At 37.8% G+C, this 20,285-nt stretch overlaps 1 protein-coding gene across 5 annotated transcripts in view; it reads right to left on the minus strand.

Moving 5' to 3' along the window:
• Window positions 1-20,285, minus strand: part of LOC116630726 (putative RNA-binding protein Luc7-like 2) — a 62,771-nt gene that overhangs the window by 13,496 nt on the left and 28,990 nt on the right. For all 5 annotated transcript variants that reach the window (XM_032401471.1, XM_032401475.1, XM_032401473.1 and 2 more), the window contains 4 exons: window positions 14,097-14,195; window positions 10,671-10,781; window positions 5,817-5,960; window positions 1,065-1,241 (listed from right to left, as the gene is read on the minus strand). In XM_032401471.1, the coding sequence (XP_032257362.1) occupies window positions 1,065-1,241; window positions 5,817-5,960; window positions 10,671-10,781; window positions 14,097-14,195 (531 nt within the window). The remainder of the gene's footprint in view (window positions 1-1,064; window positions 1,242-5,816; window positions 5,961-10,670; window positions 10,782-14,096; window positions 14,196-20,285) is intronic.

Consider the following 20,285-nt stretch of genomic DNA (forward strand, 5'->3'; position numbering starts at 1 on the left):
TGCTTAGAAGAGCTCACTGTTAATTACAAATATGGATATGTCCCTAAGTGTATCTGACTCATTATTTTAAAGGTCAAACTACAGAACCTGGGTTAATTTCACTATCCAGTGTTTGCCATCTTTGAGCCATTCTTCCATTCATGACAAAATGCTACAGTGCCACAATTTTTAAAAAAACTAGCCACATCAGATTGTTGGAAAGTAAACTGATTATATCCATTTACTCTGATTTTGCTTACATCTTTAGAAATACCCTATGTTGTTTCCGTATCTTCTCAAAAGAATTCTGCACGAGTAAGAACTGTATTGCCTTTCTCATAATAGCCATATACGTGACAGTAACTGTCTTTTAAAGATAGGTTTCATTCTAATTCCTTGCTGAAATGGGAGTAGGAGCATAAAGTAAAACTAGAGGTCCTACAAGCTTGCTATTTAGTGAAGAACTGCAAAATATTTCAAATAAATACTAGTCTCATTTTCTCAATCTTCCTTTAAAGTAAATATTATAGGGGCGCCTGGGTGGCTCAGTCGTTAAGCGTCTGCCTTCGGCTCAGGTCATGATCCCAGGGTCCTGGGATCGAGCCCCGCATCGGGCTCCCTCCTCCGTGAGAAGCCTGCTTCTCCTTCTCCCACTCCCCCTGCTTGTGTTCCTGCTTTCGCTCTCTCTCTCTGTGTCAAATAAATAAATAAAATCTTTAAAAAATAAAATAAAATAAATATTATACTAATACTATATTGTTAATTTTATTTCAAAGAAAATAAAAATATGGGGGGAATTTACATGAAAGAATTAGTTTAGAACCCAGTTTGCCAGACTCCTAATTCAATGTCATATTTAACACAAAATATTACCTCCCAGAATAAGGGGACATTATTTAAAAGTCTGTTTCTCAGACATCATCCATTAAACCAGTTGTTATCTCCATTTATAATCTTACACTTTTCGGTATGAGTTCTTAGCAGACTCATAGTCAAGAACCTTTATACAAAAAGATAACTAATACACATCAAAACAATGGATGGCTAAATGAGATAAAGCATATGACATTAATTTACCAATGTACCTTTAATTCTTCAAGCTTCTCTCTTATTTCAATAAATCCCAGGTGCAGTTTACCCCCAAAATGATCAGCCAGTCGTCTATCATTATCATGAAGACCTAAATAGGCAGAGCAGACTTCACAGACTCGAAGTTTCTGTTGTTGGAAACTGGAAGCTGGCATAGAATTCCGATAAACTTCCTAAACAAAAGTGAGAAAAACAATGTTCATATAAACCTGAGTCCACACCATTACACAAAATACATTATGTTTACACAAAAAAATCTTTTCTAACGAATAACAAAAGTATGGCTATTTTTGTCACAAAAACGATGGGTTCCTCATATTCCCATCCTCTCTGTCCTTGGGATCTCTTCCACTGGAGGTAAAAGATCAGAGACTCAACTGCACTTTGCCAAGAACTATTATAAGAATTCTACCATGATAGGGGCACCTGAGTGGCTCAGTCGTTAAGCGTCTGCCTTTGACTCAGGTCATGATCCCAGCGTCCTGGGATTGAGCCCCACATCAGGCTCCCTGCTCAGCAGGAAGCCTGCTTCTCCCTCTACCAGACCCCCTGCTTGTGTTCCCTCTCTCGTTATGTGTCTGTCAAATAAATAAATAAAATCTTTAAAAAAAAAAAAAGAATTCTACCATAATAGAGAATATGACTTTGGGAAAAAATTTTCTCAGTGTTCTACAATGCTTCGTTTTCTACAATTTTTGTTAAAAATGAGATGTAGCGGGCGCCTGGGTGGCTCAGTCGTTAAGCGTCTGCCTTCGGCTCAGGTCATGATCCCGGGGTCCTGGGATCGAGTCCCACATCGGGCTCCCCGCTCTGCGGGAAGCCTGCTTCTCCCTCTCCCACTCCCCCTGCTTGTGTTCCTGCTCTCGCTATGTCTCTCTCTGTCAAGAAAATAAATAAAATCTTTAAAAAAAAAAAAAAAAAAAAAATGAGATGTAGCAACCCCAAAACTATGTATCAGTGAAGGACCAAGGAACAAGTCATCCACCCTAGCAGAGAAAGAATACATGTCTTCGACACTGTTAGTTTCCTTCCAGTGCCTTCTTTCCCACAGATCATTTTCTACCCCTTTGGAAAAATGTGGACAGGGCATATAAATGATAAGACTTTCCACTAAGAGGGGGGCGCCTGGGTGGCTCAGTTGTTAAGTATCTGCCTTGAGCAAGTCACGATCCCAGGGTCCTGGGATCGAGCCCCACATCGGGCTCCCTGCTCAGCTGGGAGCCTTGTTCTCCCTCTCCCACTCCCCCTGCTTGTGTTCCCTCTCTTGCTATCTCTCTCTGTCAAAAAAAAAAAAACTTTCCATGAAGTGGAATAGTTCTGTAACACAAGCAATGAAAGGTGCCTTAATGAGATAAAGAAATCTTACATGCAACCATTTTAAGTTCATTAATGAAATAATAAGTATTAGTGGATTTATGTACCCACTGTACCCTTTTTTTTTTCCTTTTGAGGCCAGCAGCATGCCCAGCTAGAAGACATTACATTCCCCAGCCTCCACAGAGCTTTGGCTAAGGAGATACTCAAGTGGATATTGTTGGATGGAATCCATAGAAAAGTCCTTTCAAAGGGAGTCAATAGACTGAGACCAAAAAAAAAAAAAATGGCTGCTATCACCTGTGGACCAGAAAGTGATGGGAAACAATATTTACAGTTTCAAAAATGTCAATACCAAGATACTTATTACAAAAAGAAAGTACTGTAACTTCACAGTGGGAAAAGAGGCCAATCACCAGAAATGGGACAAATCACTAACATGTGACTTCGGAGGAAATATAACATTACTTCAATGGTACTGTCAAAAATCTAACCAGGAAGAAAAACCAGACAAACCCAAACTGAAGGACATTTTACAAAATAACTAGCCTATACTTTTCAAAACTGTCAAGATCATGTCAGACAAAGACTGAAGTTCCAGATTAAAGGAGCCTAGAGGGACATTAACAGCTAAATGCAGCACATGATCCTGAACTGGGTTTTTAAACAAAGAAAAATTTTCTAGTAAAAATGAACATTATTGTGGCAATTGGAAAAATCTGCATAAAGTCTTCAGATTCATTAATAGTACTGTATCAGTGTTAATTTCTGATTCAGATCACTCTACTGCAGTTATGTAATAGAATATCCTTGTCTTTAGAAAATACACACTGTAGTATTTGGGGATAAAGAGACATCCTATCTATAACTTAATGCCAAACAGTTCAAATACACACACACACACACACACACACACACACACGAGGACAAAGACAAAGCAAATATGGTAAAATGTTAACATTTGGGTGAAGGATATAGGGGAATTCCTTATACTATTTCTTAAACTTTTCTGAAGATATTTCAAAATAAAAGTTTTTAAAAAAGAGAAACGGGTGTCTGGGTGGTTCAGTAGGTTAAGCACCTGCCTTTGGCTCAGGTCATGAACACGGTGTCCTGGGATCAGCCTCACTGGCTCCCTACTCAACGAGGAATCTGCTTCTGCTTCTCCCACTCCCTCTGCCCACCCCCCACCCCAGCTCATGCTCTCTCGTGAGCTCTCTCTCAAATAAATAAAATCTTAAAAAAAAAAAAAAAAAGAAAAGAAAAACAAGTATATGACACTAAGAGGCAAGTCAACTCAATTTTTGTGCCTTGTTACTCTTCTTCCTCTTTCTAGTTATGTAGAGAGAAAAGGCTTCAGGCATGGTAGCCGTACTGCCAACATAAACTGATAAGCATAAAGATGAATCCATGTAGTAAGGATGGCTGAACATAAAGCCAGAAATAGCCTGTGTGCTTGATGGAATCAAGGAGGCTGCTGTACCAGCCCCAGACTCCCTAATCACAATTATTTAATAAATGAGAAAAACAAAACCCTTTCTTGGTTAAGCCATTATAAGTTTTCTACTATGTGCAGCTGAACACAATCTATAATGAGCAAGTAAATTTTTTAATGCACTGTTCCTAGTAAAAATCAACTGACAATAAAACATAACATGCTAAAGATGTTAAGCCACTGTGTGCTAGTAGAAAATCTTCAAATACATATATATGAAATCTCATGAAAACTTCAAAATATGCAAGTAATAATGCTTACTAAGGTTCATTACTTGAGTCTTTTGGGGAAATGAGCTATAAAATATTCTGCATTTTAAAATTCATAGTGTTTAGGGGCACCTGGATGGCTTAGTTGGTTAAGTATCTGCCTCCGGCTCAGGTCATGATCCCAGGATCGAGCCCACATTGGGCTCCCTACTCGGCAAGGAACCTGCTTCTCCCTCTCCCTTTGCTCCCTACTCATGCTTGCTCTCTCTCTCCAGTGTTTTCTCTCTCTCAAATAAGTAAAATCTTAAAAAAAAATTTAAAAAAATTCATAGTGTTTATTTTCTGGAATGATTTTAATGACATTTAAAGAAATCCTAAGTATTTTAAGACTTTAAAATTAACAAGAATGGCTACGTGGTTTATCTTTTCCCATCCTATTACCTTTTATCTCTCTTTATATTTAAAGTAGATTTCTTGTAGCTAGCATATAGTTAAGTCTTGCTTTTATTTTATTTTTTTAAGACCTGAGCAGAAAGCGCTTAACAGACTGAGTCACCCAGGTGCAACTAAGTCTTGCTTAAAAAGAAAAAAAAACAACAAAAAACTAGTCTCACAATCTCTGCCTTTTAACTGGAATGTTTAGACCATTTACATTTAACGTAATTACTAGTACACTGGGTTTAAATCTACCACAATTAGAGATGGAGACTTTAATACTCCTCTCAGTAAATACAACAGAAAATCAATAGGCTATGGAAAACTTTAATAATCAATCAACTATCTTGACTCAATTAACATGTACGAACACTCCATTTAATAAGGCAGAGTATCATTCTTTTCAAATATAGATGGAACATTCACCAAGACCACATTCAGGGCACAAAATAAGTACTGATATATCTAAGAGACCTGAAATCACACAAATGTTCTCTCACTACAACAGAACTAAATTAAAACCAAAAATATTTAGAAAAACAACACATATACAAAAACACACTCCTAAATAACCCATAGATCAAAGAAGAAATCACAAGCAATATTAGCAAATATTTGAAATGAATGAAAATAAAAACAATATATGAAATTCTGGGGGATGCAGCTACAGTTGTGCCTAGAAGAAAATCTGTAGCATCAAATGGGCTAAAACCAATTATCTAGGCTTCCATTTTAAGAGGGCAGAATAAGAACAAATTAAACTGAGGTGTGTTAGAGTTAAGAGCAATGGAGACTATGGCAAAATGAAAGAATACAACCCCCTGTGGATAAACCCCAATTTTCTAAAAAAACATGAAGTGGCAAACAAAATAGAACTTTGCAGGATATGAGATCTTGACCTGTGCTATGGAGAAAGAATGAGAGGAGGAGGCTCCCAAAGTACTAGCAGACTGTACTGAGATGAGAAGAGAAGGGAGAATGCTATGGTCACATGGTGGTAAAGTCAAGGGAGGGAGGGTATCATAGGAACTGCATTTATGCATTCTGTATGTGACTGCTGTGTATGACTAGCTAGTTTAATTTCATTTTCTAGTTATAAATTTCAACAGATCAAAGCCTCTAAAGTAATAACAAAAAAACCCACAACTTTGATACATAATCCATTACTATGATATGGACTAACTAAATTTTTTAAATGGTTTAAATTGCCTGTACTAGCAATAACTTTCAATAACTTCCAATCAAATAGGTTTTGACAGTAAGGCTGTACATATTACCATTAAAAATTGTATTACCTCTGCTTCTCTTTTCTTTGCCCGTGCTTTCTCTACTTCATCCATTACTTTCTGGGATTCTTCCACATTTCCTTCAGCTCCTAGTTGTTCCACCTTGGCCAACAACTTACCAATTTCTTCATTTAACTCATGAACACGTTCTGCCTAGAAATAAACAGAAAAGAAGATCATGAATAAAAAGCAGAATAAATTATCAGAGTTCAAAATATTTCATAAATGCTCAGGGAAGACTTATCTAAGGCAATATGAGTATAAATAATGCTTTCTGAGCATATCATAAATGAACTGGTGGGATATGAGGATGTTTTGAGCCTACGTGCCCTCACTGCAGTGAGGTCAGGAATACAACTGATCTCAATTTAACTATTACTTTACAACCTCTGCTTTGGCAGTGTATTCCAAGTATAAAATACCGTTTACCATGATCTGCCCCTACGTACCTTTCCAAACCATCTCTTGCTGTTCCCCCACGTCACAACACAATCTATAGTTATATCTAGTTTCCCAAATTTACTCTTGTTTTCTGCCTCTGTGACTTTGCAGAAGGATGTCATCCCTCTTCCTCAGACACCATCCCTTACCTCCCCTTGTCCAAACTCATATATGTCGATTCATTCAACAAGATTCAACTATCCTGTGAAATACTCTTGATCAATCACCACATCTCACCCCCACTTAAACATAAGCAGAGAGCCAAACCTTCCTTAATGCCATCTTTTTATCTTTCATGACGCTAAGTACATATCATACTTTTACACATATACTTTTGTACATATATATACTTATGTATATACTTTTAGATACATATCACAGCACCTTAAAGAAAGCTATTTATATTTCCCATCTGTGTATTTCCAATGCCCAACAAATAGCATAGGCTCAAACAGGAGTTAAAGAAATGAACTGGTATGGTGCCTAGGTGGTTCAGTTGGTTAAGCGACTGCCTTCGGCCCAGGTCATGATCCCGGAGTCCTGGGATCAAGTCCTGATTGGGCTCCCTGCTGGGCAGGGAGTCTGCTTTTCCCTATGAACCCTACCCCCTCTTGTGCGCTCTCTCTCTCTCAAATAAATAAAATAAATCTAAAAAAAAAAAAAAAAAAAAAAAGAAATGAACTGGCAGATACTCTTTAAGATAAATATATGACTTTAGAGTCCAAAAGGCCTGGCTTGGGCGCCTAGGTGGCTCAGTTGGTTAAGCGACTGCCTTCGGCTCAGGTCACGGTCCTGGAGTCCCGGGATCGAGTCCCACGTCGGGCTCCCTGCTCGGCGGGGAGTCTGCTTCTCCCTCTGACCCTCCTCCCTCTCATGCTGTCTCTCATTGTCTCTCTTGCAAATAAATAAAATCTTAAAAAAAAACAAAAAACAAAAAACAAAAGGTCTGGCTTATTGCCAAACCAATTACCAGCTATGTAATTTTGACCACATTACTTAACCTGAATCCATTTCCTCACCAAAGAAGTGGGAATAATACCTACCTCATAAAGTTGTGAGAAATGAGAAACTGTGCCTTGCACATACACTGACAGCACATTACTGATTTTCAGTATACTACCATAACACTCTGTGTACCTTAGCCTTAGTTCATGTCTTTCCCCTGGGATAAATTCTTGCCTTAGGAATCTGTGTCATCCTCCTCCTCTTCATCACCGTCATCCTCAGAATATAGCTCATGCCTATTGTTTTAATGGCATATGATACCTACACAGTCTTTATATTGGCCACAAAGTAAGTATTCAGGCTGTGTGGCCAATTATATTAGCAAAGAAGATTTTAATTTGTTATGGACATCCAGTCCCAACAAACTGGTGTGCCAATAACCTTTACTTCTCAAATGTCCTTCAATCCAAAATATTTATCCCTCAAAGAAATTTTCAATTCTATTATCATTTTCTTACCTCTTAAACAAAGTGGTATTTTTTTTTCAATATCTGTCACAGAATGATTGGATTATGCTTTAAACTCTTAACCTTTCACTGTATCCATCTCTTTGCTATATAATTAGTACCATCATATTCTGATTCTGAATTTGGCCATGTAACTGGCTTTAGTTAATAGGACAGTAGCAAACATGACAGAAGGGAAGGCTTAGAAAGCACTTGTACGACATTTTTTGTACCTCTTCCACTACCCTAAGAACACAGCCAGACTAGCATTCTGGGTTCAACAGCCTCTGACTGACCAGAAGACATGTGAGTGAGCCCAGCTGAGACAGGAATAACTTCCCAGTCAAGTTCAGCCTTATCATTACCTGAAGACTCATAGGCTAAAATACTGTTTTAAGTCATTGAGTTTTGAGGTAATTTGTTAAACAACATTTTTACAGTGATAGATAACCAATAAAATGCCATATAAACCAAGATAGCACTTGTGGATCTTTTTCAACCATAACATTAGATCCCCGCACTTTAGGATCCCATCTTTAGAGAACATTTCAGAAAAAGTTGATTAAAAATAACCGTTTCTGTGCTCGCTTCGGCAGCACATACACTAAAAATAACCGTTTCCTCAGGGCACCTGGCTGGCTAAGTCAGTAGAGCATGCAACTCTTGATCTCCGGGTTGTGAGTTCGAGCCCCACATTGCGTGTAGAGATTACTTAAAACAAACAAAAAACAAAAAAACCTTTCCTCAAACAAAGGAATCCATTTCCTTCTGTACATCCATCTCTGAGAACTGTACTTAATGCTGTCATCCAAACTCTATCTGGGTAAACTCTGTCGCCATTCTGCATTTTCATAAAATGTACAAACTATACTGAACGGCACAAAATGTTTCAAAGTATTAAGTCATCAAATCAACAAAATGCACTATATGGACTTTAATTTTAAGATTCTGATTAGAACAAACCAACTCTATATAGGAAAAATGAACACATTCAGGATGTTAGATAATATTAAAAAATTGTTAACTTTATGGATGTGATTTTTATGGTTATGTTTTAGAGGTGAAATGATGTGACATCTGGAATATGCTTTTAAAATAATAAAACAGGGGTGCCTGGGTGGCTCAGCTGGTTAAGCGTCTGCCTTCGGCTCAGGTCATGATCTCAGGGTCCTGGGATCCAGCCCCATATTGGGCTCCTTGCTCAGTGGGGAGTCTGCTTCTCCCTCTCCCTCTGCCCCATCCCCTGCTCCATTTCTCTCTCTCTAAAAAATAAAATCTTTAAATAAATAAAACAATGAAACAAGAGCAAAAAACTGACTATGAATCCATTGGGATTTACTGTACTCTTCTTTCTAGTTTTTATTTGTATTTTTAAAGTTTATTTATTTATTTAATAAGTAATCTCTACACCCAATGTGGAGCTCAAACTCACAACCCAGAGATCAAGAGTTGCATGCTCTACTGACTTAGCCAGCCAGGCACCCCTTTTTCCACCCCTTCCATGTAAATTGACATAAAAAAAATTTTTTTTTTTTTATGTAGGCTCCACACCCAGCATGGAGCCCAACGTGGGGCTTGAACTCAGGACCCTGAGAGATCAAGAGTTGGATGCTTAACTGACCTGGGCCACCCAGGTGCTCCTACAACAAAGTATTTTTTAAAAGTGGGGGGTAAAACAGAACATCTAAAGAACACTCAAAACTCAACATTAAAAAAAATGAGCAGTCCATGTGGAAAATGGGTTTAAGACAGACAATTCACTAAAGAGGTACATAAATGGCAAACACATGAAAAAAATGTTCAGCATCATTAGGCATTAGGGAAATGCAAACTGAAACCAAGAAATATCACTACGCACGTCTAAGAATGGCTAAAATGAAAATTAGTGACACCACCAAATGTTGGCACAGATGTGAAGAAACCAAATCACTAACACATTGCTGGTAGATGTGTAAACTGGTACAGCCGCTCTAGAAAAAAGTTTTGACACCTGCTTTCAAAACTAAAAATGGACTTACTGTATGACCACATGACCCAGAAATTGCATTCTTAGGCATTTATCCCAGAGAAATGAAACGTTTATTGCAGTTTTACTGGTGTTAACCAGTAACTGCAAACAATCCAAACATCTTTCAATGTGTGGTTAAATTGTGGTATATCCATACCATGGAATACTGCTCAAAAAGAAATGAACTACTGATATACGCAGCAACTTGTATGAATCAAGGAACCTGTGCTGAGTGAAAAGAACCAATCTCAAAAGGTTACATGATTCCGTTTATGTAATATTCAGTAAAGTAACATAATTATAGAGCTGGAAAAATACAGTAGTTGCCAGAAGATAGGGGAAAGGGGGAACAGATGTGGCTATAGAGAGGTAAGATGAGGGAGTCTCATGGTGATGCTACAGGGAAGTAATTTAATTACGGTGGTAGTTACCCAAGTTACTTACACACATGATAAAACTGCACAAAACTACATACACACACACACACACACACACACACACACAAAATGCACACATAACTGGTAAAATCTGAGTAAAATGTCAAGATTGGACCAGTATCAATTTCTTGGCTTTGACAGTGTACTACAGTTGTATAAAATGTGAACAATAGGGGAGGCTAAAGGGAGAGTTCAGAGAATTCCCTATTTATGTCTTTGCAATCTGTGGATGTAATTTTTTTTTTTTTTAAAGATTTTATTTATTTGACAGAGACACAGCAAGAGAGGGAACACAAGCAGGGAGAGTGGCAGAGGTAGAGGGAGAAGCAGGCTTCCCGCTGAGCAGGGAACCTGATGCAGGGCTCGATCCCAGAACCCTGGGATCATGACCTGAGCCGAAGGCAGACGCTTAACCATCTGAGCCACCCAGGCGCCCCTGTGGATGTAATTATTTCAAAATAAAAAGTTAAAATTAGTGAACTGAAATGGTATCTTGTAGTACTAATGAAATAATTGAAATTCTTACCTTTGCTGCCACTTCAGCACTAATCTCTTCTTGAGTTTCTGCTAATCTTTTCTTAGCCACTTCTGTTCTTCGATCACAATCTGCAATGAATGACTGAAGATGATCCATAGCCTGCAAAGTTTAATTGAAAGACAATTACACCAGAAAAATCAACTATATTCAGGAATATCTTTACTCAAAATATACATAATTTTCTTATTTTTTAAAGTAGGCTCCACACCAGCGTGGAGCCCAATGCAAGGCCTGAACTCAAAACCCTCAGATCAAGACCTGAGCTGAGATCAAGGGCCAGACACTTAACCAACAGAGCCACCCAGGTGCCCCTATACCTTATTTTTAAAAATGCTAATAGGGGGGCACCTGGGTGGCTCAGTTGTTAAGCGTCTGCCTTCGGCTCAGGTCATGATCCCAGGGTCCTGGGATCGAGCCCCGCATCAGGTTCCCTGCTCCGCGGGAAGCCTGCTTCTCCCTCTCCCACTCCTACTGCTTGTGTTCCCTCTCTCACTGTCTCTCTCTCTGTGTCAATTAAATAAATAAATAAAATCTTTAAAAAATAAATAAAAATGATAATAGGGTAGAAAAAAGTAACAAAAAGCAGGTTCAATTATGAATCAAAAATTCTACTCATCAAATTGGTAAAGAGTAAACATAAATAATTCACAGGAAAGGTAAACAACTATAAGGAAATTACCATTCTCATACTCTGCTGAAGAAACCACAAATCAGTGCAGTGTTTAAAAAAGGCAATGTGTTGGGCGCCTGGGTGGCTCAGTTGGTTAAGCGACTGCCTTCGGCTCAGGTCATGATCCTGGAGTCCCGGGATCGAGTCCCGCATCGTGCTCCCTGCTCAGCAGGGAGTCTGCTTCTCCCTCTGACCCTCCTCCCTCTCATGCTCTCTGTCTCTCATTCTCTCTCTCTCAAATAAATAAAATCTTTAAAAAATAAATAAATAAAAAAAATAAAAAAGGCAATGTGGTAACTGGTATCAAAAAGACTTAAAAATGTCCCCTGACTTCGTAATTTTACTTCCAGAAATGCCTTTTAAGAAAGCAACCAGATATACAGAAGGTTGAATATTCAAGGATGTTCCTCACAGTGTTATTTTTATGGTGTAAAGTTGTAAATACCCTAAATACCTAAGTAATGTACAAATTTTGATCTTCAGCCATTAAAAAAGGTTTTAATAGAATAATGATACAAGAAAATGTTATTTGTAAATAAAAAGCATGTTACACAGTATCATACGCCATAAAAATCCCAATTTTCTAAAATAAAGCAGAGGAAAAAAAGGAAGAGCATACATGAAATTTTAGCAGTAATTCTTTTTGAATATATGGATATTTTTTAATAATTTGTTTTTCCATGCTTCCAAATTTTCCACAATGAAAATGTTACAATCAGGAAAACTTTATCTCTTTTCAAAGAATAAACCAGTCAGAATTTTAGCAATGTCTACATTGTAAAAATTCAGTTCAATAATTATATTAATGACATTTGTCAGGCATATATTAGCATGTCTGTAATTAAGTAGTAATTCATTTAAAACTAAACTTTTAAGATTTATTCCCAAGTTAAGCAATTTGGACTTTCATATCTTACTGTACAGAAATAGAGTGAATTTAAAATACAAATGTTTAATTAAAAATATAAATTTATTCAGCACATAGCAAATTCTGAGAATTTCTTGAAAGTGAAAAGAAACAGGCTCATTTAAAAGCTCTTAGCTGTGATGACAAATAAATAGCTATTTAGGGGCGCCTGGGTGGCTCTGGCCACTGGCTCAGGCATCTGCCTTCCGCTCAGGTCATGATCCCGGGGGGTCCTGGGATTGAGCCCTGTGTCGGGCTCCCTGCTCAGCAGGAGAGTCTGCTTCTCCTTCCCCCTCTGCATCCCCCCGCCCCCCCTCCACTTGTGTGTGCGTGCGGGTGCGTGCTCTCTCTTAAATAAATAAAAATCTTTAAAAAAAAAAAAAAAAGATAGCTTTTTAGCTCTTTTAATTTAAAATTCATCTTTAAATTCACAAGATTTACCTATTAAAACTTCCTTATGGGAAGATAAAAGTGGCATCTCAAAGCAGTGAGAAGAAAAAGATGTACTAATCAGTAGTGCTGGGTCAACTAAGTAGCTATCTGGTGAAAAATAAAGCTAAATCTATACCTCAATTCCTTAGACCAGCATAAATTTAACTTGGTTCAAAGATCTAAGTGTATAAAATAAAGCCATAAAAAATACCAGAAGAAACCATGAGAGAACTCTTATCACCTCAGAATAGGGAAGACCCTTTTGAATTAACCCATTAGAAATTTTTAAAGCATTGATAAATGAGACAACTATAAAAATATTCTGCAAGGCCCAAACCACTAAAAGAAAAATGGTAAAATATGGAAAATCACCCAAATATCCATATCCCTACATTCAGATGATGGTTTCAGCCCAGAATATATTAAATCAAAATCTAATTAATTTTTCTCCAACTGTCCCAGCCCCATATTAAATTATGTTTACATAGATGATTTTCACTTTTTTGTTTTGTTTTGTTTTTTGACAGAGACAGAATGTGCAGGGGCAGGGAGAGAATGAGAGGGAGAGAGAATCTTAAGCAGGCTACATGCCCAGCACAGAACCCAATGCAGGACCTGATCTCACAACCCTGAGATCATGACCTGAGCTGAAACCAAGTCGGATGCTTAACTGACTGAGCCACCCAGGCACTCCTGATTTTCATTTCTATTAGCAGAAATTCTTAGAAGTAAATGGAGGTGCCTATTGAGTGCTTTATCTTCCAAACCAAGTAAAATACCTATTATACCTTACTGTAAAAAGTATCATAAGATGTGTGCTCATGAGTATCTTTTATGTAAAGCTAACTGGTATGTTTTATATAAATATAAAAAAAGTTTCCCTATTTTTATAACAAACAATTCTGTTTGTATAAACAACAAATCAGACCTTGAGCCTTTAAGGTACGTAAATGGTACCTTCTACTCTAATATTTCTTCTATTAGTTTTACATAAAAAAGTTATTTAATATCCTCTCTCTCCCTCTATATATATATTCACAGATACAAAAATAAAAATAATTTAAAAATTCAGTAGATTATTAAAGGGCCTTAAATACATCAGAAATTTGTTGTTTACATGTGCTTAAATTGAGGTTTCCTTAATCATCACAACTTTACTGGAACAGTTTTTCAAAAGAATATATGCATTGCACAGATTTTTACACATTTTCTTAAAATACCTAGTTTCACCTTGTATTTTTTAAAAAAATGTTGTTAGTCAAGAAAATACATGATCTTACTTTAGTACTATTTTTCATATAAACACAAAGAAGATAATTTGCTAAGAGCCTTTTCCTATAGAGATATTAACCCATATTCAAAATGTTTTACTACAAAAAAAACCCATTAAAGCAAAATCACATACATCAAGTTCAAAGAAAAAATCTTGTTCTTTGGATGCAATTTCATAATCTGCTCTTAAAGCCAGGTCATGAACTTTCAGACATTCTCCAAGATCCATTCTCTGGGGAGGGAGAAAAAAAACGTATTACTGAAACAGTAAACACATTTTTCAAAAATTCATTAACAACCACAGTTCTCTTCAAAATACGTATTAAGTCTTACAGATGCTTCTTTATTTATGGACTTTCAAATTACAAAATTTCATAGACAAGTATAAAACTTGGTACCAGAAAAAAATCCACATCAATTCTACCAACAGATGGGAACAGTGATTACTTTTGTACTTAAGAGCAAACAGACAAGGAAAACTATAAAAATCTGAAAAAAGCTTCTAGCTTCTGTATCAAAACAAATTTCACTTGGCCCATTAACACAGAAAAGACAACGTTAGTTTAAAATTAAGCTAAAAGAATATGTAAATAAAATTGCAGATTATAGTCAATACTCTTTGAAGAACATTCTGATTTTTTTTTTTTAAGATTTTATTTATTTATTTGACAGAGAGAAATAGCGAGCGCAGGAACACAAGCAGGGGAAGTGGGAGAGGGAGAAGCAGGCTTCCCGAGGAGCAGGGAGCCCGATGAGGGACTTGATCCCAGGACCCTGGGATCCTGACCTGAGCTGAAGGCAGACGCTTAATGACTGAGCCACCCGGGCGCCCAGAACATTCTGATTTTCAAATAAAGATGGAGTCCTCAAACATTAGACCAGTAACCTTGATAAGGATTCCAGACAAGACTCTAGGTGAACTAGTAAAAAGAAATTTATTAAGACTCGATATAACTTCACAAAAAACAAGTATCAAATCCTATTTACAAGCATGTATCAGGGAAATAAAACATACTCCCATTGAACCTAGGATCCTCCTACTTAGAATTCCAATTAGACATTATTTACCCAACCAGAGGTTTTCTCTTGAGACAAAAATTCCTAAAAATCTGCCCATTTTTACATGTTATCCGGGCAACTGATAAGATCTTCAAGAATCCTTTAGTGGGAAAATTGAAGGGAAAAAATTGGGCTGTATGCAAAGATATTTACAGATGTGATTAATGGATGATCCAAGTAAAACACATTTTCCAATTGGAAGTATGCTATCCTATCAATAGAATGTCTCAGAATTGCTTAATGGTTGGTAAAAAGAGAATACAATAATTTGAAAAGGTATAGTAAATACTGCCTTTGGTTTTGTTACACGAACTATGCATAAAGTTAAAGTACAACAAACATAGTAGTAGTAAAGTCATTCCTTCAATTAACTGTCTACCCACTTGTGCCAAGCACTATGCTAGGTGCTAGGGACACAGAGCTAACTGTCACAGATACATACAGTCTCTGACCTCATGGAGCGGACATTCAGAAGAGGGGAAACAAATAATTAACCATAATTGTGTCTCTGAATACAGTTAAGAGGTTTAATAAAATAGTAATGCTCCCATTACAATGAGAGGCTGCTTGGTGATCAGAGAAGGTCTTTCTGAAGAGGATATATTTAAACTGGATTTAAAATGTGTGAGGAAGCAAACTAACCTTAGGAAAAGCTAAGAAAAGAATGCTTGAGGTTTTACAGATTTAGGAGGCAGATCTTTAAAAAAAAAAAAAAATGCCAGTGTCAAGCAGAGGGATGTTTCTAGTAGCAAGAAACAGACTAGAACAATCACTGGCACAGAAGTCTGGGCCTTAAGCTTTATATATAAGTACCTAGAAATGACTCTGTCTTAACTTTTTCGCCAACAACCTGGATATAACAAAGGATATGAACGTCTATTTTATAGTACAATATCCCAAGCTAAAAAAATAGTGAATTCACTGGATTAAGACTCAAAAGAACTGGGGCGCCTGGGTGGCTCAGTCGTTAAGCATCTGCCTTCGGCTCAGGTCATGATCACAGGGTCCTGGGATTGAGTCCCACATCGGGCTCCCTGTTCGGCGGGAGGCCTGCTTCTCCCTCTCCCACTCCCCCTGCGTGTGTTCCTGCTCTCGCTGTCTCTCTGTCAAATAAATAAATAAAATCTTAAAAAAAAAAAAAAAAATTGGGCGCCTGGGTGGCTCAGTCGTTAAGCGTCTGCCTTCGGCTCAGGTCATGATCCCAGGGTCCTGGGACTGAGCCCCACATCGGGCTCCCTGCTGCGCGGGAAGCCTGCTTCTCCCTCTCCTGCTCCCCCTGCTTGTGTTCCCTCTCTCGCTGTGTCTCTCTCTGTCAAATAAATAAAATCTTAAAAAAAAAAAAATTTTTAAGATTCCAAAGAATTGATAGATAAAATTTAAAATAAATATGAAGTTTTATGGCCATATCTAAGAAGGCAAATTTACAAATAACTATGAGCAGAAAATTAAGACAAATTTAAAAACATACCAGTCAAGTGTAAGAGTTACAGTGTGGCATGACTAAGATAAATTAACTTACAGGACATAGTATGAACAAAGTAAGAAATCTCTTGCTGAAGGCTGGCAAACACCTCTCTTCCAAAAGATACACTCTGTGTGGTAACACATTTCAAAAGCATATAAGTTAGACCAAGTGTTTCCAATCCAAGCTATACAAAAAAGCTGCGAGACAGATGTGATTGGCCAAGAAAAATAAAAATGTGAACCTAGTCCTCAATCAACTAAAGAACTTTTCAGCATGAAGCAGAAATAGATCTTATTATGGCCCCAAAGGACCCAAGAGTCAGATTTTAACTTTTTCTCAAATTAAAAACAAAAACAAACAAAAAAAACCCACCAACTTTCTAACGATCAAAGCTTTCCAAAGATAGAATACAGTTCCTCAAGAGTGAGTGAGTTCCCAGATAACTGAAAGATCCCAATGTGGTTTAGACAACCATTTTTCTAAGATACTGAGGAAAGAATTCAACTGTTAAGTAGCTTCCTCCTTCCAACTCTGACATTTTATGATTATCTAAAAAATAAGTTTCTCTGCAAAACCACTACCTCGGTTACTAATTACATAAAAGAATGTGTGGGAAAATAAAGACTATGTCTTCCAAGTTATCCTTTGGGAAATAATAAGGAATATTCACCAGTATTATAAGTTCTCATCCCACTAATGGCTCTCATGTATCACTGTTGCTGGGCATGCTGAGATTTTTCCAGGCCCCACTGCTCACTCTCATTCATAAGTCTATGGATTAACTAAATCTTCCAATGACATTAAACAGCAACTGAAACTTGCTGTTAATGTGTGGAAATTCAAAACTGCTTATTGAGCAACATTTTTAAGAAGCTATAGGAAAAAATGTAATGCTCCTAAAATATGCAGGAAAATAAGACAGTAATGAAAAAGTTACAAAAGAACATTGTTACCATCTTTGCTATACCTGTGTGTGTGTGTGTGTGTGTGTGTGTGTTTATACGTAGGCTCCATGCCCAACGTGGGATCTGAACTCATGACTTCATGATCAAGAGCTGTATGCTCTACCAACAGAAGTCAACCAGCCACCCCAGCGAGTGTTTCTTAATTGGTATCTTAACATTAATCTCTCCAACAACTCCCTTTGTATGTGTTTTTCTACAGCTACAGTTGTTAATGGGATGCTACACTTATTTCCTAAAATGTTATGATGCCAGTTGGGAATGACACTGATCCAATGCAGTTGTTTTTAACCTAGACCCGGGGTAATAATATTGACGCAAGCTTCTGAAAACAGGTCCAAGCCCTACTCTCCAAAGACAGAATTGTAAAAGCCTCCCAGGTGTTTTTTAATGTACGGTGTTGGTGGGGCGCGTGGGTAGCTCAGTCGTTAAGCGTCTGCCTTCAGCTCAGGTCATGGTCCCAGGGTCCTGGGATCGAGCACCGCATCAGGCTCCCTGCTCTGCGGGAAGCCTGCTTCTCCCTCTCCCACTCCCCCTGCTTGCGTTCCCTCTCTTGCTGTCTCTCTCTCTCCATCAAATAAATTTTTAAAAAAAGTACAGTGTTGGGAACCACTCACTGATCTAGTTTTATTCCCAATCTACAGACAAAGGAAACGAAGCCCAGAAAGACACTTATTCCAGATACTTAAGAGAAAATCTGGTTAGACTGATTTCTAGTCTAACACCCCTTCTGTTTTACCATGCTAGTGTTCTGCACATAGCAGATACCCAAAGCAGTCGTCTAGCTGCCTTTCCTCCACTTATCTCCCTTATCTTTATCCTCTGCTTAACTAGATTTCCAATCTGTTCTCAATAAAAACCTAAAAGGAGTCTATAAAATCTTGTCTCACTGTTTAACCTAAACATCTCTGTTGCCTACCCACACTGGCAGGAATTCTAGGCTTTCCTCTGCTCTATCTTTAAACTTAAATCATACAACCAACCAAAGGAAAAAAGCCAACTACGTGGGTCAAGAACAAAATGAACACCAAAAAGGACACAATTCACAATTATACCACTGCTGTAAGGCTGAGTTTTGGTAAGAGGAAGAAGTTTGGGGGTGGGGGGTGGGGTGGATATATGCCTTGGAGGGGAATTTGTGCAAGGGGGAAATTTTTACTACTTCACTAGAATGTGTGCTCCACAAGGACAAGGAATTTTTTTCTGTTTTATCTACTATGTAATTTGCCTGGTATATAAGAATGTTTAATAAATATTTGTTGTGGGGAGTCTGGGTGGCTCAGTTGGTTAAGAGACTGCCTTCAGCTCAGGTCATGGTCTCAGGGTCCTGGGATCGAGCCCCACATTGGGCTCCCTGCTCAGTGGGAAGCCTGCTTCTCCCTCTCCCACTCCCCCTGCTTGTGTTCCCTCTCTCGCTGTGTCTTTCTCTGTCAAATAAATAAAATTAAAAAGAATACTAATAATAAATAAATATTTGTTGAATGAATCAAACTGGTAAAAGAGGACAAAGAACATTTGGCATACAGGGCCCTGAGCTTAACAAGCAAGGGTGGTCAAGATGCAACCCAGTATAAAACTGCTCTAAGTTCTGGAGGGGAAGGTCTTCTTCACCTCTCCATGGATTATCAATTTTGCTGGGACTTCTTTCCTTCCTCAGTATTTTATGCTACTCTTCTCTCTTATTCCCTGTGTGCTACTGTCCTCCAGGAGGTAGACCGCCTGGACTTGACACTATCCTGGGCCATGAGCTCTGCAGCTTTCCAGTCTAATCTAGCTTACAATAGTAGATTTGTGGGGCACCAAAGTCCTAGGAGGAAGGGCCTAGCTATAATTTTTTTTTTTTTTTGGCCTAGAATAGCCTCAGTGCTTATTCTTCAGGGATCTAGCAGCACAGTAGGTGTATACAGATTTTCAGAATTCTAGATACTAGTCATCTATTTTCCTCTATCCATACCATCATGACTAAAAACGTACTCTGGGGCGCCTGGGTGGCTCAGTTCATTAAGCGACTGCCTTCGGCTCAGGTCATGATCCTGGAGTCCCTGGATCGAGTCCTGCATCGGGCTCCCTGCTCGGCAGGGAGTGTGCTTCTCCCTCTGACCCTAACCCCTCTCATGTGCTCTCTCTCATTCTCTCTCTCTCAAATAAATAAATTTAAAAAAAAAATCTTTAAAAAAATAAATAAATAAATAAATAAATAAAAATAAAAACATACTCTGGCACTGTCATACACACAGGGAGTATTTAAAATAAAGAATAAGCAAGCCAAAACAAACACAACTACCTGTCAATGTAAAAGTGAATGAAGTCTGCCCATGTTAATGCTCTTTGAGACCGCGGTCATCTAATTAAAAAGCCACCACAAAGGGAACCAGGATAGAATCACACCATGACCAAGTATGGACCAATCCTCAAAACCTGAATCAATCCTGACTTCATCACTGATGGTTCAATAGTGCTTTGAACACTCAGGGCACAGATACTTGCTGCTGCTTCTCTTGTAAAATAAATGAGTTTCAAACTGAACATAATACAATGTTCGGTTATTTATTTTACCTTACAAAGGCTCTATTTGTAATGAAAGCCACAGGGAGAGTTTTTGAATTTTTAAATTTAGTAAGTAATTTACTTCATAATTACATTCTTCCCACAAGTTTATTCTTGGAATTTTTAAGACTTCTAAATTCTTAGATTGTAAATGAGAAAAATGCTTATTTTTAACTGGAAAAATTCAGTTCTGCATTTTTGTCTTCTCCATCCTAAATTCATTTCCTTTGTGAAGTCTTGACCAAATAACTATATCTAATTCTGATAACTTCTCTTACAACCTCTCAGC

Source organism: Phoca vitulina, unplaced genomic scaffold (genome assembly GCF_004348235.1).
Source record: "Phoca vitulina isolate PV1807 unplaced genomic scaffold, GSC_HSeal_1.0 scaffold4, whole genome shotgun sequence".
NCBI classification, from domain to species: domain Eukaryota; kingdom Metazoa; phylum Chordata; class Mammalia; order Carnivora; family Phocidae; genus Phoca; species Phoca vitulina.